A 21,350-nucleotide genomic window follows, 5' to 3' on the forward strand; every position below is an offset into this window, starting at 1 on the left:
GCTTGGTATGGAGCCACTTACGCTACCTTTGCTGTAATAGCATTGTTAAGAGAATAGCATTCAAACCCATTCAGCTCTGATTTCATGCTCATTTCTCACCATCGTACAGTTACCATCTATCTGTTTTTTGAGACTAGGGCTGGAACAATTCACAACCATTCTAATTTTTGTTCTTTTTCACATCACACTTCGTGTTTCAACAAAAATTTTGTTTTTTGTGGCATCTTTCATGCATTGGGACTGGAGATACATCAGTGCTTCAAGTAATTTCAAAGTTAAATGATAAGCAATTATAGCTATTGTTAAGTCTGCCAGTAACTTACACCAGGTGTGAATATTGTTTTTGAGCTTGGTATGGTTGGCCAAAACAGTGTTTATTTCTTATTGGTTTGGGGATCTTAACCTCCCTGGAGCAGCCAGTGGAGAAAGGGATGTTTTCTTGTATCCTTCAGAGGAAATACCTACCTAGTCTGTCTGGAAACTTTCTAAAGTGCATAGGCAAAGGATTAAATAATATTTCCCATGTGGAAGATACTTTGACCATTTGAATTTCTGTTGTTAAAGCCCATAAAAATGCTTCAGTATCTTACCTTTTTTTCTCTAAAGGCCAGCCACACTCTGGTTTGTTGCAGTCAGGAGTTATCAGCTGCTATGTCATGTATCTCACCTTCTCATCTCTGTCAAGCAAACCACCAGAAACTAGTAAGTTATCTTGAGCTTTATTAAGGTCCTTTAAGACCTGCTGCATCAAAAGTGAATGTGATTAGGCCTTTAGATTATCATGCCAAACAAATCCTGCATGGTCATGAGTTCAATGCAAGATGCTAGCTTTGGCAGAAGAGACTGGTATAGGATGTAGGCCAATGCATGCAATAACAACCAGAAAGATGTATAGCCTTCTTTTGTTTCAGATTGGACACTTTTGTCTGCCCTTTTTTCACTTCTATCCAGTAGATTTCCACCCCCTCCTCCTCCCGTTGCTATTTTAGTTGCCATTACAATAAGACCTCCTATAATTAGGACCCTACCAAATTTATGGTCCATTTTGATCAATTTTGCGGTCATAGGATTTTAAAAAAGGTAAATTACATGATTTCAGCTATTTAAATCTGAAATTTCAGTGTTTTAATTGTAGGGGTCCTGTCCCAAAAAGGAGTTGTGGGAGATGGGGGGGGGTTGCAGTACTGCTCCTTCAGAGCTGAGCAGCAGCATCCCAAAAGTAAGATGGGATGGTATGGTATGGTATAGCCACCCTTACTTCTGCACTGCAGCTGGCAGGATTCTGCCTTCAGAGCCAGCCGCCGCTCTGAAGGCATCACAGAAGTAAGGGTTTGTGCTGGAAGTGGCCCAACTTGATTATCATACACATTGTAAGGAGAGTGATCACTTTAGATAAGCTATTACCAACAGGAGAGTGGGATGGGAGGAGGTATTTTTTCATGCTTTGTGCGTATATAAAAAGATCTTCTACACTTCCACAGTACGCATCCGATGAAGTGAGCTGTAGCTCACGAACGCTTATGCTCAAATAAATTGGTTAGTCTCTAAGGTGCCACAAGTCCTCCTTTTCTTTTTACGAATACAGACTAAAACGGCTGTCACTCTGAAACCAGTCTGTGAAGTTCTTTTCATGGCCGTGAATTTGGTAGGGTCCTACCTATAATTGATGTGCTAGATTTGTTAATTGGGAGCATGGAACTTTGGAACAAATTACCTAGTTTTTGACCCCATTTTCCCTTTCATTTGAAAAATTACTCTCAAATCTTTTGCTTCAAGGGCATTTGAGTAGTACTACAGTTGCTGTTCACGGAGTATAAAAACTTAAGATTGATCCTAACCAGATATGGGTGTCCTTGTACTTCTTCACGTGCTAATTCAAACACATTGTGCCTCACATTTACAGAGCATCTCCAGATGCCAAAAAACCTTGCTATAGTTTTTCTAACATTGGGCTCTTTTAAAATTTGGTTTGTCTCCATTTTTCTCTCAAGGAATTCCTTTTTGGAATCCATCCAGACTGATGAATCTAGTGAACAGAGAGCCATTTTCCAAGCTCCAAAATAGATTTCTGTGATTCAGATGAATTGCACTAAAGCCTTTCCTCTAACCCAGTAGTAGGCAACCTGCAGCCCATCAGGGTAATCTGATTGCAGGCCGTGAGACATCATGCTGACGTTGACCGTCCGGAGGCACCATCCCCCGCAGCTCCCAGTGGCTGCAGTTCTCTGTTCCTGGCCAATGGGAGCTGTGGAAAGCAGCAGCCAGCACATTCTCTTTGACACCAAGGACTAGCTGGCAGTTTGCCAGGAACCTGAAGGCAGCAGCTAACCTGCATACATTTTAAAATAAAATATGCCCATAACCAGTGTAGTTCTTTGTCCTCACTGCATCATTTAAGGAGTGGAGTTGCCACAGGCCATATTTTAGACCTCATTGAGCCTATATTTGGCAGTTGGGCTGCCCTTAAAACACCCCTGTCTTAAACAGACATACAGGATAATGACAGGTTTCAGAGGAACAGCCGTGTTAGTCTGTATTCGCAAAAAGAAAAGGAGGACTTGTGGCACCTTAGAGACTAACCAATTTATTTGAGCATGAGCTTTCGTGAGCTGTAGCTCACGAAAGCTCATGCTCAAATAAATTGGTTAGTCTCTAAGGTGCCACAAGTCCTCCTTTTCTTTATACAGGATAATGTAACCCCAGCTTTACAAACAGTAACACATTTATAATGTATGTATAATTTTAAACTTCTTCAGCTGTCAGTTGGCCCTCCAAAAGAGTGGGGAGGTGAAGTGTTGGTGAAAAGCCCAGCAGAGAAGCTGGGATTTTAAGAACTACCCCATGGCCTGACATTTCTCCACTCTGTCCCGGTGAGCCAGCAAAGTGCTGAAGTTTATTGTAGTTCTGCCCTTCAAGAAACAACACATCTGGCAAGTCTAATTTCAGCCTCCCAGCCTAGATAATCTTTCTAAAAAAGATTGTTCTTGACGTTTCAGGAAACACATTTTTTTCTTTAATCTGAAGTCAAATGAACTTATTAATTACGTTTGTTTTGTTTTGTGTTTTAAGTCCTAGATGAGAACCATAAGAACATTACAATCTGCGTACCTGATTTTAGCCAGGGTTTGCCCAGAGATGAGAACCTGGTTACTGGATTGGGCACTACTCTTCTGTTTTGTTGCATTTTATATTCTTGGTAAGTCTTTGGTTTTGTTTTTTTAAGTTACCTTACTGGTACATTAAATGTGGGGATCAAACAGATTAAGATTTTATAATGTGTGCAATGCAAATGCAAAGCAATTGCTAGAGGTAGAATTACACGAAAGGAGGGAAATTAATCTGATCATACTTTCCCACAGTCCCGGAGTGGCTGGATGTTTCTTCTCTAAAATGATCAGTGATGAAATAGGCAACCCTGAAACCTAATGATGATTTAGCATTTTATGAAAAGGATCCACATCTACTGGTGGAAGAAATTCCAAACATGAACCAGTGAAGCATTGCCTTCCTGAGTCTGCAGACATAGCTGGTTTAATGGGTCTGACTGCGGAAAGACAACACTGCCTTTGTTCACATTTGAAAACTTTCTTAATCATCAAGACCAGAAACATCACTTTTTCACAGTCTTAAATTCTACAGAAAGTACTGCCAAGTAGTGGCTTTTCTGATAGTAATTTGGACATAGTTTGTGGTTTTTAACTGTGTGGCAAACTGCTGGGTAGTGTGGCTCTCCATCCATCGCCACCCATGTAAAGGACCTCAGTCTAATAAACTTCCTAAATGCAATGTGCATAATTAATTGAGTTATGTCTTTCATATGTATGTGATCAAGCACTACTAGTGTCTGAGATTCTGAATGTGAAATTGACTAGAAGCCCTCCTGAAACCGATTAGTCTATTTGGTTGTCCATGAGAGAAATGCAAAAAAAGCAAACAGTGAAAAGTACAGTAGAGTTACAAGCACCCTGGGAATGGAGGTTGCTTGTAACTCTGAACAAAACGTTAGTGTTTTTTTGTTTTTTTTTTTCAAAAATGAACTGAACATTGACTTAATACAGCTTTGAAAGTTTATTATGCGGAAGAAAAATGCTGCTTTCCCTTTTTCTTTTTTTAAGTCGTTTACATTTAACACAGTACTGTACTGTATTTGCTCTTTTTTTTATCTCTGCTGCTAGTTTGTGTACTTCTAGTTCCAAATGAGGTCTGGGGTTGACTGGTTGGTTCGTAACTCTGAGGTTCAACTGTAATTTAGATTTCTTTATTTTAGTTTTTTAATATTGATGTTCAGTAATAGAAAGGGTGGTGTTAGTAATGTAGTGAAAGACACTTTGTTTAGAGAGAACTTTTACCAGCAGTCTTTTTAAAGAAATTCTAATAGCTTTATGATTTATTCTTAAAATTTAGCTCAGCTGAAGAAATATGTTGATGTGGAAAGTAAATACAAGTAAACAGCTGCTCTGGTACAGCAATAACATGCCCATTAAAAAAAATTATATGAAATGCACATCATATTAAAAATCAGAAATCCTTTACAAAACCTTTTAATCTGTGTGTAGAGGGAGGTGTGTCAGATTCTTATCCTGCTCTAAAAGCACCTCTTTGGGGGTGGCATTGAGACTGCATTTGAACAAGGTGGGGCAGTCCTAATATCTGGAGAAACCAGCCTACCTTGGTATTTCCTGTCAGACCTGAATCTGGGCATAGTAGGTCTCTGCATTTATGGTGTCTGAGTTATACTATTGCAACTCCTATTTAGGAATGTACCAGGAAAAAACTCCCAATTGCTTCACAACACAAGTTGCCATGTCACTGTAACTGCAATGCACTGATCTTTGCATTGGCTCCGCACTGAATAAGAGTCCAGTTCAAAATCTCCATCATCCAAGAATTTGGCTGTCTTAGAAGAGGTGGTGCAACAAGTCCTCCCATCCAGAGAAACCTCACTATTCTGGTAACTCCTATCAGACAAGGATCTTGCCATGAATCCATGTATTCATGATCCAGGTTTGATTTATTGCAATGACCAGTTACGTCTACTTTCCACTGGAACAATGAATCTTTCAATCCATAGGGAAAGATTTGTCAGTGTGGAAGACAGACTTTTTAGAGGAGTTGAAACTAGGCTATGGAGCATTCTCTCAGGAAGAGCAGAACCACAAATACCACCATGTTCAGAACTAAATGAGAAACTCCTCCTCAGTATGAGAACCTATACTCTAAATGGTAGGAAGGAAACAAGGGGTATAGTATGTTTTTGTGTTAACATTTCAGTGTGGGTCATGGAGAGTTTGTGTAACATAGCCATCCTTCCTCTCTCAAAATAAGAGCTGGTTTCAGAGAGAAGTTGGGTGGAAACTGGGAAGGATTCCCCCAACAATTTACAGGAAATGGAATAATAATGGTATAAACAGTCTTCCTAGCAAATAGCTCATAAATATTATGAGTTTGTCTCATCTGCAAGGCTGTGACTGTGGTCTTTGTTTACAGGATTGGTCAAAGTAATTGCTGTAAAACTAGTCTGGGAAAGGCGAAACACCCGTCATGCATAGCAGGGAGAACCTGTTCTGAAATGCAAATTTGTGTGTGTTTAGCTTTTAAGTTGATTGCTGGGTGGTGCATTGACATTAATAGAAGTTGTCTAGTTTATTTTTAAGTTCATGATTACGGAATGAGTCTGGTGGTGATCTGTCCTGTAGATTTCTACTTGCACAGAACAAACCTTTCACAGACTTAGCACTTGACTTTACATCCTGTGTTATCACTTCAGTTGTTGAGGGACTGGATCCTTAGGGTATGTCTACACTGCAGCTGAGAGCGAGACTCCCAGCCTGGGGTTACACAGGCTCGTGCTCGGTTCATTTGACTTGGCACACGCTAAACTCAGCAGTGTGGTGGTGGCTCTGGTGGGCATTTGACCTAGTCACCCAAGCTCAGGCCCAGGGGCTTGAGAGCACGAGCTGCAGCTCGAGCCACAGCATCCACAGTGCCATTGCTGGCACACTGCTTGGGCTGGGAGGCTCGTTCCTTCTGCCGGTGTAGACGTTCCCCATGAGATTTCTCAGCATCACAGGAAACATACTTACGCTGCATGTTATGGTGCTGTCTTCTCTTTGATCCTAGTTTGACCTCAACAACTCGTGCAAGCTCTGAAGCACTGAGAGGAATATATGCAACACCTGAAACTGAAGTGAGTTAACTATTCCCCTGAACTGTAACAAACTGCTTCTACCCACAATACCATCTCGGGGCTCACTTTCAAGCTGTCTGTCTTCTGATTGTATGTATTGTTCATTTAGAATTTTCAACCAGAACTTATGAGGATGGTATAAAAGGGTTAGCTGCCTCTTGAGCAACCCCTTGTGGCCACAAGTGGCTCTGCAGGACTCTGCTTCTGTTTCCCCTCTTCAGGCCCCCTGAAGAACTCCATGCAACACTTCTGTAGTTCAGCGATGCCCTTCTTTGTTTTGGGAATGATTGTATTGTTGTAATAAATCCAGCCCCAAAGTTCTCAAATCCCCATCAAGTCTGTGCTCCCAGTCTTCCTGGGACCCCTCATTGCCATTATTAGTTTTTTTTTTCCTGGTTACAGCTACTCTTTAAATTCTATCAGTTATTCAGTAGGTAAATAAAAAGAAAACTAAGATAAATCCTTCTGAATTCCAATAGATTTGAAACTAACCTATTCATACCAAATTCCCTACCTGGAGCCTAGTCCCTTCTTAATAATTTAGGGTTCTCTGTTGGAGCCTGCTCACTCCCAGCTGCCATTCCCTGCCTTGGCAGGCCTTTGCTGACGTCTCTCCCTCCGGCTTCATGCTGGTGTCTTCTCCCTGAGCACATCGTCATTCCCCTCCCATCCTCTCCCTCCCAGCCCTCCCCTCCCCGCTTCCTGCTGCTTTTTAATAAGGTAATCAGCTGACCCCTACTCAGGTGTGCCTTCTGAATAACTAGGGTTGGCTGGCTCCAGGCCTTCAGGGACAAGCCACTCTATTACAGATAGCTACGTAAAAAGCCTATTCACATGCCACATGTTCTTCCTGTCAGGAAAGGTGGAATTTCCTGAGTCTTTACTGCCTGGGCTGGCTCCTCACAGCTCCTGCTGGTCCCTCAGAGGACTTGCCTAATGTGTCCCAAATAGTATGCCACTGTCCTTGCAGTTTTTTTTTTTTCTCTAGCATTCGGCAGACTTCCTGTGATGACAGAGTTTGCATTAAACCGGGGTGTAACTGTTCTCCAGAAGCTCACTTCCTCTCAGTTAGAGGCAGAAAAGAAATATTTATTAGGAATATAGGCAAAGATGAGATCATTATATTTTAGTTGCAGAACAGGGCAGTTGAGAAAATTCAAAAGCAGTAAAACGTGATCAAAAGTATTAGTTCTCCACATCAGGGTTTCTTAATCTCTTCCCACCCAAAACCACTAACACACTTTGTTTTGTTTCTCTTCCCCCATTGTCATGCTATATGTGGTAAAAAATAAGCCATTCTATTGCATACGTACATTTGTTCGCTTCACAAATGTCTAGCAGATGTTGTCAGCTCCCAGTATGGAAGACTGAATTCCCACTTCCGTTCTAGTCCCCTCGTTTTAGTTGCTGTATAGCTTCCATCTGAGGTAGAAATATCCGTGTTTGCTCTTACCCCAAAGGTGAATTCTGTGGGAAATCTTGAGCAAAATAATTCAACCCACTTAACTCTGAGCATTAAAAAAAATCAGCTTTTCCAATATGTTCACTCAGAATTTGTGCGCTCTGCTGTCTAAGTGGGTCAAGCTACATACTTCAAATTTAGCTTTTTTTGTATATCAAGACTTAGAACCAATCCTATGTATTGTAAAAGCTTCTTTCTGGGTGTCATGAAACTTTCTACAGAATCTAAGCTTTCATACTGTCATCTTTAAAAAGTGGTGTTTCTAGCCTTTCTTGGTTGCAAAGATAAGTATATAAAAATACTACAGTAATTAACTGTGAGTATATAACATACATGCAGGTAGTACTCACATAAATCTTTGAAAAATAGTAACTATTGCTTATGCCTGAATAGTAAATAGATATTATTAGCACTCCATTTTGCAAAATCACTGTACTTCAATCATGTGTGCCTGGTACTCAAGGCACATAGACACACAACCTTAATGATGACCCTCTGTACTGGATCCCAATGCACATTTTTTGCCTCCTTACCAATCAGTTGTGCATACTTTGACCCACAATAGCACTTGGGTTGCTTCAGACCCTAGTCTTGTCTTGCTAGCGTGAGAGTTGAAGCAGTTCAAGCTTTATTGTATGTTAGAATGCAAATTTGCTGAATGGGAAGCGAAAGGCACTGGCTGGCACAGCCAGTCTTAGCCTGGTAACCCTGGTCCATTTGTCTGAGAAGGTTGAACTGAGCACTCAACAGTAGAGTTATTTCTAAATCATTGGGAGCATGGCTACACTGGAAACTTCAAAGCGCTGTCATGGGAGCACTCCCGCAGCAGTGCTTTGAAGTGCGAGTGTGGTCACGCGTGAGCGCTGGGGGGGAGTTCTCCCAGCACTCCTGGTAATCCACCTCCACGAGGGGATTAGCTCCGAGCGCTGGGAGCCTGTCTACACTTGTGCTTTAAAGCGCTCAGACTTGCTGCGCTCGGGGGTGATATTTCACACCCCTGAGCCAGCAAGTTACAGCGCTATAAAATGTAAGTGCAGACAAGCCCTTGGTTTTAGAGAGTTATATGGGGACTGTTGCATGTGAATATAAAGCAATGATGGGCAATGGCTAATTAATTCCATTCTGATTGTCTTCCGTGAGGTAAAGGGCCTTTGTCTTTTGACAAGAAATGTAAACATAATTCTGCAGCTGCATCTATTTATACAGAAAGTCTTTCTGTACCTAAACTAGAGATAATTAATTGCTCTGAATGCCTATTTGTATGCATGCCAACAGTACTAATTACATCACTTAATGTGCAAGGCCTGAATTTCTGACACATGTATCCAAAGAAAAAACACTTTCTTTGGAGGAGCCTGGCATTAACTTCAGGATCTTGATATAGCCAAATAATAATGCAAGCGAAAGGCAATAGTTCTTGTCCAAATTTAACTTAAAAAAGTAAAGAACCCTGTTAAACCAAACTATAGGAGGAGCATTTATTCTCCTGTTTCATTAAACTCAGCCAATCTCTTAAGCAGGAACTTTGCTAGTCTTTTTATCATCTTTTGCATCCAGAGAGTATTTAATCATACAAAGCGAGTGTGAAAATCCTTATCTATTAAACTGAAGTATAAAGATCACAAATCTTAAAGTACAACATAATTTCTTGGTATGTATACTTTATTAGACTCCAAAACCGAACACCACCTCCCCCAAAATGAAACCGAAACATATCCGAGAACAACAGGTGTTGGAGATGCAATATAGAAAATGCAGAGTAAATACGTATTTTGTGGAATTGTGCACAAGAAGAGAAATACTGGGAAAACACACAATCAAAGTGCAATGTTCTATATTAACAGGCAGTGGAAATAGGAAAACATGCGGCAGTACCCAAATGCATTTCAGGAGTGTCATTGTGCCACCAGAGAAGTACTAGCTTCTAGACTGAGAAATGAGACTTGTCCACCAAAAAAACAAAACAAAAACCCCTTGCTTACATAAAATGGTATGAAGATAAAGTAACTTTCAGTTTACTACTGCTGGCTCCAACCTTGCAAATGTCTATTTAAGTTTGAGGCTTATATTTGTATAATCAGTCTTGCTGAATGTAGTCAGAATCTCTAATATTCCTTACATTCTCATTTCTATAAAGAAATGTTACTTTTAAAAACACCCGTGACTTTGGTCTGAAAGGAACTACTGTACACAGCCATTTTGCAGCATTACTCCACTGTAGCTACACTACCCTCTTGTCATTTGAATATTGGTCTTAGATTATGTAAAATAGATACATGCAGTATAATTCTCCATAAATGGTTAATTAACACCAAGATAGAGTAGCTGCCTAACTTCCAAAAGGTCTATTGCTGTAAATTGCTTGTCTGTTCCTGATTGAGGCTTTAGTTGTGTTGTCTGTTGCAAATATACAAAGCAATGTTTTTATAAATTAGTATTTGTAATTTAGGCACAACAGGCTGACTTAATCTGCTGATCTGTTTCTCTTTTGTTGCATGAAACCTCTTTGTTAACTTTATGTCTGCCTTGTAGGTAGCTCGTTGCTGCTTTTGCTGTGCACCAGATGGAGATGGTAACTATGCATTCCTTATACATTTTGCTTAGCATTGCTTGTTCCTTTTAGCCCAAACCACAAGAGTATAACTAAGGCCAGGCCCAGTATATACAGAGGTGCGTGTGTCCTAAATTCTGTGGAAATTGAAACTTCTTCAGCAGCATGAAATGCATTGGAAAAAATTATTCAAAAACTAAGACCACTCTGGAATGCTTTAGCTTTAAATATTTATTTTAAAATCTATACAATTTTGTCATTTAAAAAAATTTAAATACTTTAACCACACAAGGATGGAATGGAAATCTCTCCTCTTGCATTATATGAAATAAAAAAAAAGGTGTGAAAGGGGAGTAGCTGCTCTTAACATACTTTCAAAAGGGGGTGTCCTGCTGTCGCTGCCAGATTTGTGTGCTCCGAATTCTGTGCTCTTCTCCTATATTGAGCCTTTGCTCTCTGCCTGGGTGTAGGAACAACAACAAATGGAGTACCAATTGTTGCCCCCTCTGTCAGAAGACCCAGTGGTGTTGGGACTCTCACTTTGGTATCAGCAAGGGAGTACTCCATGGACTGAGACCTAGTACAAAGTGAGGAAGCTCAGGATCCTGTGATCAAGTTAAAACGCCTGAATTCATGACAATACTTAAACATGTGCTTAAATTCCATTCACTTCAATGCAACTTAAGCATGTGCCTGAAGTCAAGAGTATGCTTAAGTTTTCTGCTGGATAAGGATATTGAACTGAACTGGGCCTAAAATTGTTCATTTTAATTAAATCTATAGGATGTGAACTCTACCACTGTTTCCATTCTTGTGTGAAACAACTTCTTGTTCCCTGTTTCATACAGCTGACACCGAAGAGCATGTTGAAGAAAGGGGCGGTCAGACTGTAATATATGATGAAAAGAGAGGCACAGTATACAGCTATGCCTACTTCCACTTCGTTTTCTTCTTGGCTTCTCTCTACGTGATGATGACAGTAACTCACTGGTTCCAGTAAGTAAACTTCATGGAAAAATCTTAACATTCATGTAATGTTACTGGACGGCTCTCAATGTAGGAGTACAGTTGAAATACCCAAAACTGGAGCGGTTACATCTTGCCTCCTGGTTGAGAGAGGGAGAGAATAAGCAGTCTGTCCTGGCTGTTACCTGAACAGAGCTGTTCAAAGAGCTGTTCACCTGCTCCCAGGTTCAAAATTAGGTTGCTGGCGGTCAGTAACTTTCTCAAAATGAGCAGAGGGAAACAAATCTAAAATAGGAACGGTGAGTGTAACCGCTTACTGCATTTCTTGTCACCTTTTCCCTTCATCTCTTTAACAGTTATGAAAGTGCTGAGATTGAAAAATTCTTCAGTGGAACCTGGTCCATCTTCTGGATTAAGATGGCGTCATGTTGGGTGTGTGTCCTACTCTACCTATGGACTCTCATAGCACCTCTCTGCTGTCCAACCCGACAATTCTCAGTGTGAGACTTCACAAGCGCGATCGTTACAAATACTTCAGTCACTTTGTGCTGGAGAAATAAGTCTATCAATCAGGTGTCTTAACATGCTGGTTAGTTACCTCTTGTCAGATGAAACATAGATCTGAAGACTTCCTCTTTTTTAACCATGTTTTTTAACTGTCTGAACAAAAATGTAACTCCAAGGAACAAATCTACTGAAAGACAGTGTTGCAACACTGATGCAGAAGGGTGGGGAAAATATGGGTGATGGTACATAAACTGGAATAAATAAAACTGTTGTAGAATAACTGACCATCTGACTTTATTGGCAAGAAGAGCAAAGCCAAACCTAGTGCAAAGTGTATCTTTCCCTCCTGTGGAATGTCAGATACCTTGTAACAAAAGGAAATGTATTTGTTTTTATACTTTTCATTACTGATGCCATTTACAGCGGTGGTGATTCAAATTCAAACTATCCTTTTATACTTCACACAAGTCTTGATGCCTGTCTCCAGATAACTTTCTCCACAAATGCACCTAAAGTACTACTTCAGTAGTAGAAAACGAGTAAATGTTTGACTGGGGTGGGAGTTGGGCAATGTATCTGCTCAAAGGTTTCTAAATATATTAAATTACTCAATATGTATATATATTAAGTTATTACAAATATGGCATGATAGAGAAACATACCAATGGCAATAGAAATATTTATTATGTAAACTGAAAGGCACCTTTTAAGTACAATTGATCATATGGAGCGCTAGGAGACATATATCTGAAATATTCAGAGATACTAAATATTGTTAAAGGAAATGCTGTTTTTGTCTTTTTTATCTTCAGATTTCTACAGATGCTAAATTGTAGTATAATTCAAAACAGACCCAATTATCAGCGAAATGTGAATGCTGCATGTGTAGCATAAACTATCGTAATGGAATTCTGAGGGATTTGTTTTGCAAGCAGTAACTGAGTGCAAACTGCCCAGTCTGTACAGGGATATTATGCATGGTACATTCTTTATTAAAGGAAAATCACAATGTGTGCCACACAATCAAAGGAGATTCTAAGAAAATATAGGGAAACATTGCTCAACATCTTTAACCTTAAAAATGAGAGTGCTGAGCATTATTTTTGTCTAAATATTTACCCACATTTAGAGGTTTCCCTCAGACTTTAACCTCAAATTTTCACTACTAATTTCCTAATACTTTAACGTTGGGTTATGGCCAGGAAAGGAACTATGTAAAATGGCATCACCTTACTCAATATGTCTGCGTCTTGGGTATTTAGAGTTGTGCACTTTTTTGGGAAAAATATTTTTCTACTTCTTTACTTCAGCTCCCTATAATGGCACAGCAGTGCTATGAGAGTGTGAGCAAAATTCTATTCTAGTGACACATCATTAACAGTTTGGCCAGTTAAATTCCATGTGGAGAATCTTCCCAGCAAGTTAAACGATTTTTTAAATATGAATGGAATAAATGTGGTCAGGAGATTACTGAGCCAATAAACATGGACCCTTCATTGCCGTTATTAGTTAGTTTTTTTTCCTGGTTAGAACTACTCTTTATATCAGTTATTCAGTAGGTAAATAAAAAGAAAACTAATATGAATCCTTCTGAATTCCAATAGTTTTGAAACTAACCTATTCATACCAGTTTGTCAAATTAAAATAGAAAGAAAACTATCCACTGTGATATGACTGTGCTGTCCGTGGAACTACAAAAAGTTAGTGAGCTTTACTTCTGTGCTGGCCAGAAGCTGGGAATGGGTGAGAGGGGATGGATCACTTGATGATTACCTGTCTGGTCATTCTCTCTGAAACACCTGGCACTGGCCACTGCTGGAAGACATGATACTGGGCCACATGGATCTTTGGTCTGACCCAGTATAGCCGTTCTTCTGTTCATCTTTTTTTATTTATTTTTTTTTAAACTTGGACCCTTTCTTTAGGAATCGAATACTTGTAGTTTAGTGTGTTAAAAGGAAAAAACCCACATGATTCTGATGTAAATAGATGGTCTATGAACACATTATCATGCCTTGATTGTCTGTTTTGCCATAATTATGGGAGTTCTATTGCTGCCATATTACTTGGCACTTACTATGATAGATTTGTTCGGTTAATGCTATCTCTAGTACTTCTAACATGCATATCACTGGCATACACTGAGGGGTAAGATGGAGAATTCTGGTTCCTGGCTTTAGCAGGAGTTAGATGCAGTTTTTTATAGCCAAGGTATAGGTACCCTCTTTCGTCAGCTTATTGTTTGACTTTCCTTTTCTCCCAGGTCTTTTCCCTAAACAACCCTTACAAAAACAAAACATACCATCCAGTGCTAGCTTCCAGTATTGCATTTTAACAACTCAGAAAAACCGTTTGCTTAATGCTAAGAACGATCATTGAAATAAAGAGCAGAAATAAACCTTTCCCCATTGCTACTGGGGGAAGGGAATGAGCGCTCCTAAAGACCTCTCAGGTTAAAGATTTCTGGGCTTTCTCCTTGGAACCAGAAGGGCAGGAAGTGACTGTCTCATTCTGGGGTCTGAGTTGATCTGATATGGCTCTGTAAGGGTTGAATTACTCCCAAACCCTGCACATCCTCCTCCCTCAAGTAAACTCTGCAGAGTTCGTGAAGTCCTATAAACTTATGCTACTAACCCCACTGTTCCCAGGGGCTTAGATATCCATCAGAATCCCCTCCATGCTGAAAACTGATGTGTGGGTTTCTTTGGTATGGCCGTGAATCTTTCCCCATTTTCTCTCACCCACACCCCAACACCACTTCAGTTTAAATAAGTTTTGTTATGTTACAAAGGTGAATAAATAGTTTTCTGGGTTTTGATTGATTATGCTTCCATTTTGAAGGCTCTGATCCTGCACGGAGACCGCGCACCTGTTTAGAGTCCCATTGAAATCTGAAATAAAGCAAGAGAGTAAGGACCATGAGATAACAACTAGGGGTCATCTTGCCCAAATTGTAATGTTTACAGTGAGAAGAACAGGAAAAGCTGCAACTTTGGGCAAATTGTATAGAACATTCAGATACACTGTAATTATTAAAAAAAAAAAAAAAAAGAATTATTTTTTCAAACGAGAAGAAATTATCGCTAGTGTTTAGCCAGTCGAGAGCTGATAAACTGAAATTCCAAATTTTCTTCTGATTTGTATAATTATAGGTTTTTCAAACTGTTTTGATTTGGTTTTAGGACTCTGAACTGCAATCAAGGTACAGTCCAGAAAATCTGAATGAAATTCCCTAATGTTCAAATATCTGTAAGTGTAGTATTGAGGTGTCATATACATCCATGGTATGAAAAACAAGTGTATTAAAATATTAATGTTTTTGTGACTATATTATGGCTTAACTCCTTCAGGTATCTTTTAAAATGTGTATTGGCCAAGGCATCCACTAATAGCGAGACTATAGGCAATATCTGTATACAAAAAAAAAATCCTTATGTGTATATACTGCATACTCATTGTAGTTCAGTTTATGCAGGGCAATAGCTATTTTGCACAGAGGAAATGATGGCCGCATAAGGAAAGAAGAGGCAACAGTCATTCTTTCTCCTCCTGAACTTGCATCCCTGAGTCCACCACACAGGCCCGTCTCACAAAGTACATGTGCATAGGGTTTGCAGAATTTGGGTAGGATGCAAAGGGAGCAGTGGAGGATGACTCTACACTGCATTATCCCACTCCAAACTAACGTTGTGTGAGCCATGCTACCAGAAGGAGAACGCCCAGAGAGTAACTTGCAGGGGCTGTTCCTTTATACAGATGTCCAAGATCCATTTGGATCACCGGACATCTGTGCAGATGGAAAGGTGTGCCTGTTTCCCCTGTCTGGAGAAGATGACATCACCTTGGGTCTCCTTGAGTGTAGGCCCATGGAGTTTCCTCAATCAATGTATTCCCTCCTGCAGGCCAGGGGAATATTAGGGGGCTTAGTGTAGTTTTTAAAAAATTCTACTGTGAACTTCCTGTTGACAGCTATTTGTGTGATTCCTAAAGTCACGTGTTAGGGTCTGTCACAATTCAGGATATCCAGCTCATTGATCATTATCTGCTCAGGTGAACATGCATTTTTAAAAGTGCCTATTAGACATATCTCTGCCATAAATAATAATTCAGTTGAGACTCAAACTGGAAGAACTGAACTGAGCCTATGATTCAATGGTGCTGCCTCATACACCACCTCCGACCTTAAGATGTGCTAATACTTACTGTGCATATGAAAGACTCCTGTTTTTTTGAATCTATACTTGACAAAATTCTGTGGTAGGACTCTGATGCAAGCTACTGCTCTGTAGTAATCAGGAATAGGAGATGCTATGGAAAGACTTTTTAGAGGATGGAATGAGAAGCTCTTAGTGTCTAATGCTTCAGTGTTCTATAAAATGCTTGTCATGAGTCATGTATTAGGACAGTAGCTAAATAAGTAAGAGGAGAACTTTATCTCCCCATGCATTTATTGTGTAAGCTAGATAGCCGCACCTACTGGTAGACACCCAGTACTCTCTTTTGCCCTGCCATGTGCCTTGTATATATCTTTGTTCTTTTGACTTATTGTGGAACTGAGGTTTAAATGGGTTGTGTTAGTCTGCCTTTTAAAATTTGCAAGAATCTTGAAAGCTACCCACTTTCACAAAGAGCTGTTCCACCTCTGAGAATGGGAAGCCTATTACTGTTAATAGGCTAAACCCATTCTTCCTTTGTTCCTCCTTCCAGAAGTCCATTCCAGTTTAATTTGTATTTAAATTAAAATGCTTGCTCAAGTTTTATTTCAAGACGGTCCCTTGTATTGGAGGAAACATGGTTTTGCTTTGCAGTAAGTTTGTGTTTTGTTGAGGTTTTCCTCTACTTCAGAAACTACATTGGTTCTGAATAATTTTTTCTTCTTTCCTGCTGCACTTGTGCTTGAGCCTGGAGCAAACTCCCATTCCTTTATTTGTGTCAGCAATGACCATGAAAGCAATTGTGAGAACCCAAATTCACTCCAATTAGAAGTCAAGGAGACTTTGGAGAGAGCAAGCCTCCTAACCAAAATAGCTGGATTAGCAAACAAGGCCAAAAACACTTATAAGGACCAAGTGAAAGGCAAATGGACTTGTCTGTGCTCCATTTTCCCACAGTGTGATAGTTCCTCAAAGTATTCAGGCTCCATGAGCAGGCAGATGCTGGGACATGTAAATGTAAATTGTGCTTACATTTGAAAGGATCACAACATTTTATATGCTAAGCTTTGAACTCTTTAAATCACTTCAGACTTCAATAATTTCAATTGAAATTTGGATTGGCTTTTTAAAAATATTAAGTCAATTACTTACCCATTTAATTTTGTTAAAGCTTTACTGTGGTAGTCTGGATTTTCATGTATACCCATCAGGGAACTAAAACAGTAGAGAGTGATTAAGATGAATCACTCTAGTTGCAAACACCTCCAGAGAGGTACCAACCTTTGGGGATATTTGCATGCACTGGTTCAAACTGGGTTCCTGGAAACCAACAGGCACAGGGCTTTTGGCATAAAAAGTCTTGAGTTTAAATTGATACAGGGCCTTTCTGATCCAGCAAACAGGACCTTCTATCCAAAGATGGCCCAACCCTTGCAGAAAGATTGGAGAAATCTTGGCTTAATAGGACCCCCATAAGACTACTGGTGACCTCTGGAAAAAATTTTTAGCATGTGTATAGGAGTGTTTATTTTTTGTATGTTTTCTCTGTAATGCTTTTACCCTAAGAATAAATGTGCTTTGCTTTGTGAAGGATGGTTGGTAACTGGTGCACACTGTTCTACCCCTTGTAGAAAGGTTAACTGGCCAGACCTGCTGGGGAAATCCCACTGAAATGCAGAGGGAAGAACTGCAAACCTAACCTCCCAGTCTGGATGGAAAGAGACACTGTTGTCCAGGGAAGGTGACAGCTGGAAGTCTGAAACTTTAAGCTGGTGCCCTTGAGGAAGACTGGGGGTGGGGAAGAGCATTTAACCCTGAAACTGTGATGGATCGCTCCGATCAGGAAAGCATTAGCACCATCATGCAAAAGTTTAGTCTCTGGCAGTCCTTTATTTCCAATCAATGCATCAGGAGAATGTAGGCAATCGGAATGTAATTACCCTGCTTGTAACTTGGCTAGTACACCAGGTCTATCAGCACGTTTCAAAAACTGACCTGGAAGCTTTAATCAGATCAGTAACAAAACAATCCACTGACTTTCCTAATTATTTCTAACACTCTAAGCTATTCGGTTTTTCTCCAAAACAGGATTGTAAAATGTTATTGGGCACCCTCATATGCATCTTTCATGTGGTAAACTAGAAAACTTATCTGCAACTGAGGCTTGATAGTACTTACAATGTCCTCACTTTAGTCTTAATTTTGGTCTCCAGAAATATTTGTGTCTTCCTCCATTTGTAGGTCCTTGTTTTGTTAGCCTTCTCTCTCCTTGGTATCTTAAGGAAATATAAGCAACTGAAAACTGGCCAGATTCCTACTCCTAGTTGCTAAAATTGGGAAATGTTTTCAGTGATAGTAAACAGCAGAGTTTCGTAATTTGTACCTGGTGATCTTTTCTCTTTGGGACTTGAAAGGGAAATGGGGATCAGTTCCAGTATTCAAAACAGCAGACCCACCTACTTTTTGCCTCCATGCTAAAATTATATTTTTCCGATCTCTGTAAAGCAGAATCTAGCCCTTCCACTCCGGAACCTCCTGAAGGAGGAAAATGCATCATGAATGCAGTGGAATTTTATTCTCTTAATATTCTGGTTTTTAAAGGATTGTGTAAACATTGTCTACACTGGTGCTTTACTTGCCTCTATAAAAGGGAATCACAGGGACCATACATTTTAAAGGCCTTGACATTTTTATATTTGACTCCCAACCCTCCAATCCCCTGTTAACATGTATTATTGTACTTCCCACATCTGAAAGGGAAATGCCAGAAATGAGGGATATCTATATCACAGATATGTCACAGATATGTCAGTTGGCTTGGATTAGTGAGGCCTGTCATGATGATTCAATCTCTAACATGGGAGGAGGCTTTCTAGCTTTTGAAGTAGACCTTAAACCCACTAACCTCACTAATAGTTATGGTTTTTAATGTGACTTAAAGCTGTTCCACATCTGTCAATGTTTTATAAATCATATAGTTTGAAATTGTGTATTTCAAACACATGACTTGGGGAAATAAGTCAGTTTTTCCTGCTCTGACTACTGTAGATCAGAAGCCATTTGCACAAATCTCTTAACTGCTATTGTCAGTCTTGAAGTCTTTTCAGCATTTTGAGGTTCTGATAAATCAAAGCTGGGGGGTGCAGTACTGTAGTTGTATGTTTGCCAAAGAATTCTCAATCCGAAGCGTAGACACATTTTGGAAAACCATAAGGAAATCATGTAACGTTACTCATACCTTAACTTTTTATTTTTCTCCTACTGAAATATATCCAGATGTTTAGATGTTATTGGGCGGTATTTGTGAGCCTGATGTAAAGAGAATTAATTTGTTAGAGATACTTTCAGCTTGAGCCTAGTACCAAAATTTAGAATATAAAAATCCAGAAAATTATTGACAAGAAATAAGGTCCATTGTACTGCTTTATTTACCACAAATTGAAGTTTAATTTTCCATGTCCTTTCCAAAAATGGGGGATGCAAAATATCCAAAACTTAACATTTTAAAATGTTTTTTTTTAAATGTGAGTCTTTTTTTTAAAGTTCTTTTTAATTTAAAAAAAAATTTCAAATAAGCTTTTTTATCTCTTGGTGTACTTTTTTAAAAAATTTTATTCCAATAACATGGATGTTTGCTAGTTTAAGCTTATTTAACTGTTTGTGAATGTTATGATCTGTAGCAACTTTGACTGTTTTTGAAGTTTGAGAGCTGTTAAGGATTTCAGAACTTAATTTCTTAATTGCAAAATCAACTATAAACAGTTTTGTCTTTTTAAAGCATGTTAATGGGTTTTCAAGAAACATTTCTTTTATATATGGATAGTGTAAGCTGTTATAGTTTTAATGTTTAATAGACCAATGAAGTTCTGCCTGTTTGAAATTACAATGAATTGTTTTACATGTACAAAGTTTTAGAAATCTAACTGTGTAATTTAATAAAGTTTGTATTAAATTTATTTAGTTCTTTGGCAGATACATCTTTAGGGCATAACTGGTTGAGGGAAAATTTCATTTTTATTAAATGTTTTTCTGTGTTTGGGAATTTGTCTGAGAATTTCTGAAGTCTGTCCTGCAGTAATGTATGGACTTCATATCTATTGCCAGTTGTATGAGCTGGTCTGTTTATCTGTTGGACATGTGACATTCACTCATGCTCCACCAGAATATGAATAGTCGTGACAGATCTGTCAGTGGAATCTGGTCAAATGACTGACGAAGAGATTGCAATTACAATTCCCTTCTTTTGACAGTGTTTTTAGCTTATATTTTCCTGCCAAGTAGGTGCTGATATAATCATTTTAAAGATGGGTAGGTCGAAGCAGAGTGATTCACTTAACCCAAGATTGCACAACAATCAGATAAAACTGAACCTAGAAAACCGAGAGTTCTACTTCACTGTTCTATCCAGACTGCCATATTCCTAGGTCTAAAGGCTACCTCTAAAACTGAACAGAAACCATGCTGCTCACTATTAACATTTTCTGGTCTGCACAGTTTTTGTACCACTGACTATATAGCAACAAACGTAGTTAAAACAGTAGCACCCCCTACTGTGGGATGTTGGCACTAGAGAGTTGTGCTGCTTTTAAACTGCTACAGCTACAAACTGTCGATATTCTAAGATACCTGCATTTTGATTTCTTCTCTTTTTGCAGCGTGGTGTTCTGACTGCCTTTTCTGGCCAATATTATCCACCCACTCCTCTGCCTGGCTACTTGGCAGAACATTTTTCATGTTTGAATAGATCCTGTGAGTCAGTGATGGGACAAGCTGAGCAGGTGAGTGCTTCCCAAAGGAGAATGTGAAAAGAACAGGCCTGTACCAGGACCTGTAGTAAGGGAAGAGTTTTGATTTGGAGATCTAGGGCCTGATCCTGCCCTGGCATAGATCATTTCTGAAAATGGCCTCTGTGCAGAGGAACCTTTCTGGCTAGCAGAGAGCTGTGGTGAAGGCCCCGCACCAGCCCAACTCCACTTCCAATCCCAATCCCTGATCTGCCTCCTATGCCAGGAACCCCACGGGAGTGCACGGCGCTATTGATATTCTCTGCTCTCCAGGAACCAGAGGGATCCATGGGAAGCAGAGAATAAGGCAGAGCACTAGGCTAACTTACACCGCAGGGCCTGCCTGCCTCCAGCCTGGGTGGTGAGCACAAAGAGGGTGAATGCCTCAAGCATAGGAATAGAGTAGCCATCAGTCTCCAGGGTCTCAAGGCTGTAGCAGCACAGCTCTCTTGAATGTGCTTGAATGGGAGCCTGTAGATTTCCAGGTGTAGCCCAGCTTACTCCTTTTTCTGACTGAACATTTCTAGCCTCCTTCATTGCAGTGAGAGCTTTAAAAATAGAACTCCCTATAATGTTCAGTTTGTCACACTAGTTTTTCCTACAGTTGGCCTTCTGGTCCCATGAAGCCGATGGCCACAGCTCCTTCAATTCTATGGCAGGCCCCTAAATATTTTGTAGGGGCAATGCTGCCGGGTCCGCCCTGGTGGTGACAGGGCTGTTGTGAGATCCCACTCAGATC

General features: G+C 39.7%; 1 protein-coding gene across 8 annotated transcripts in view; it reads left to right on the forward strand.

Moving 5' to 3' along the window:
* SERINC5 (serine incorporator 5) overlaps positions 1–21,350 on the forward strand; it is an 82,093-nt gene that overhangs the window by 41,212 nt on the left and 19,531 nt on the right. For 4 of the 8 annotated variants that reach the window (XM_073344122.1, XM_073344119.1, XM_073344120.1 and 1 more), the window contains exons 7-13: positions 607–702; positions 3,070–3,196; positions 6,121–6,187; positions 10,182–10,221; positions 11,049–11,196; positions 11,523–11,598; positions 20,483–20,605. In XM_073344122.1, coding sequence (XP_073200223.1) covers positions 607–702; positions 3,070–3,196; positions 6,121–6,187; positions 10,182–10,221; positions 11,049–11,196; positions 11,523–11,598; positions 20,483–20,605 — 677 coding nt within the window. The other 4 variants (XM_073344125.1, XM_073344124.1, XM_073344127.1 and 1 more) reach the window with 4 other exon arrangements.

Source organism: Lepidochelys kempii, chromosome 5, assembly GCF_965140265.1.
Source record: "Lepidochelys kempii isolate rLepKem1 chromosome 5, rLepKem1.hap2, whole genome shotgun sequence".
In the NCBI taxonomy this organism is placed as follows: Eukaryota; Metazoa; Chordata; order Testudines; family Cheloniidae; genus Lepidochelys; species Lepidochelys kempii.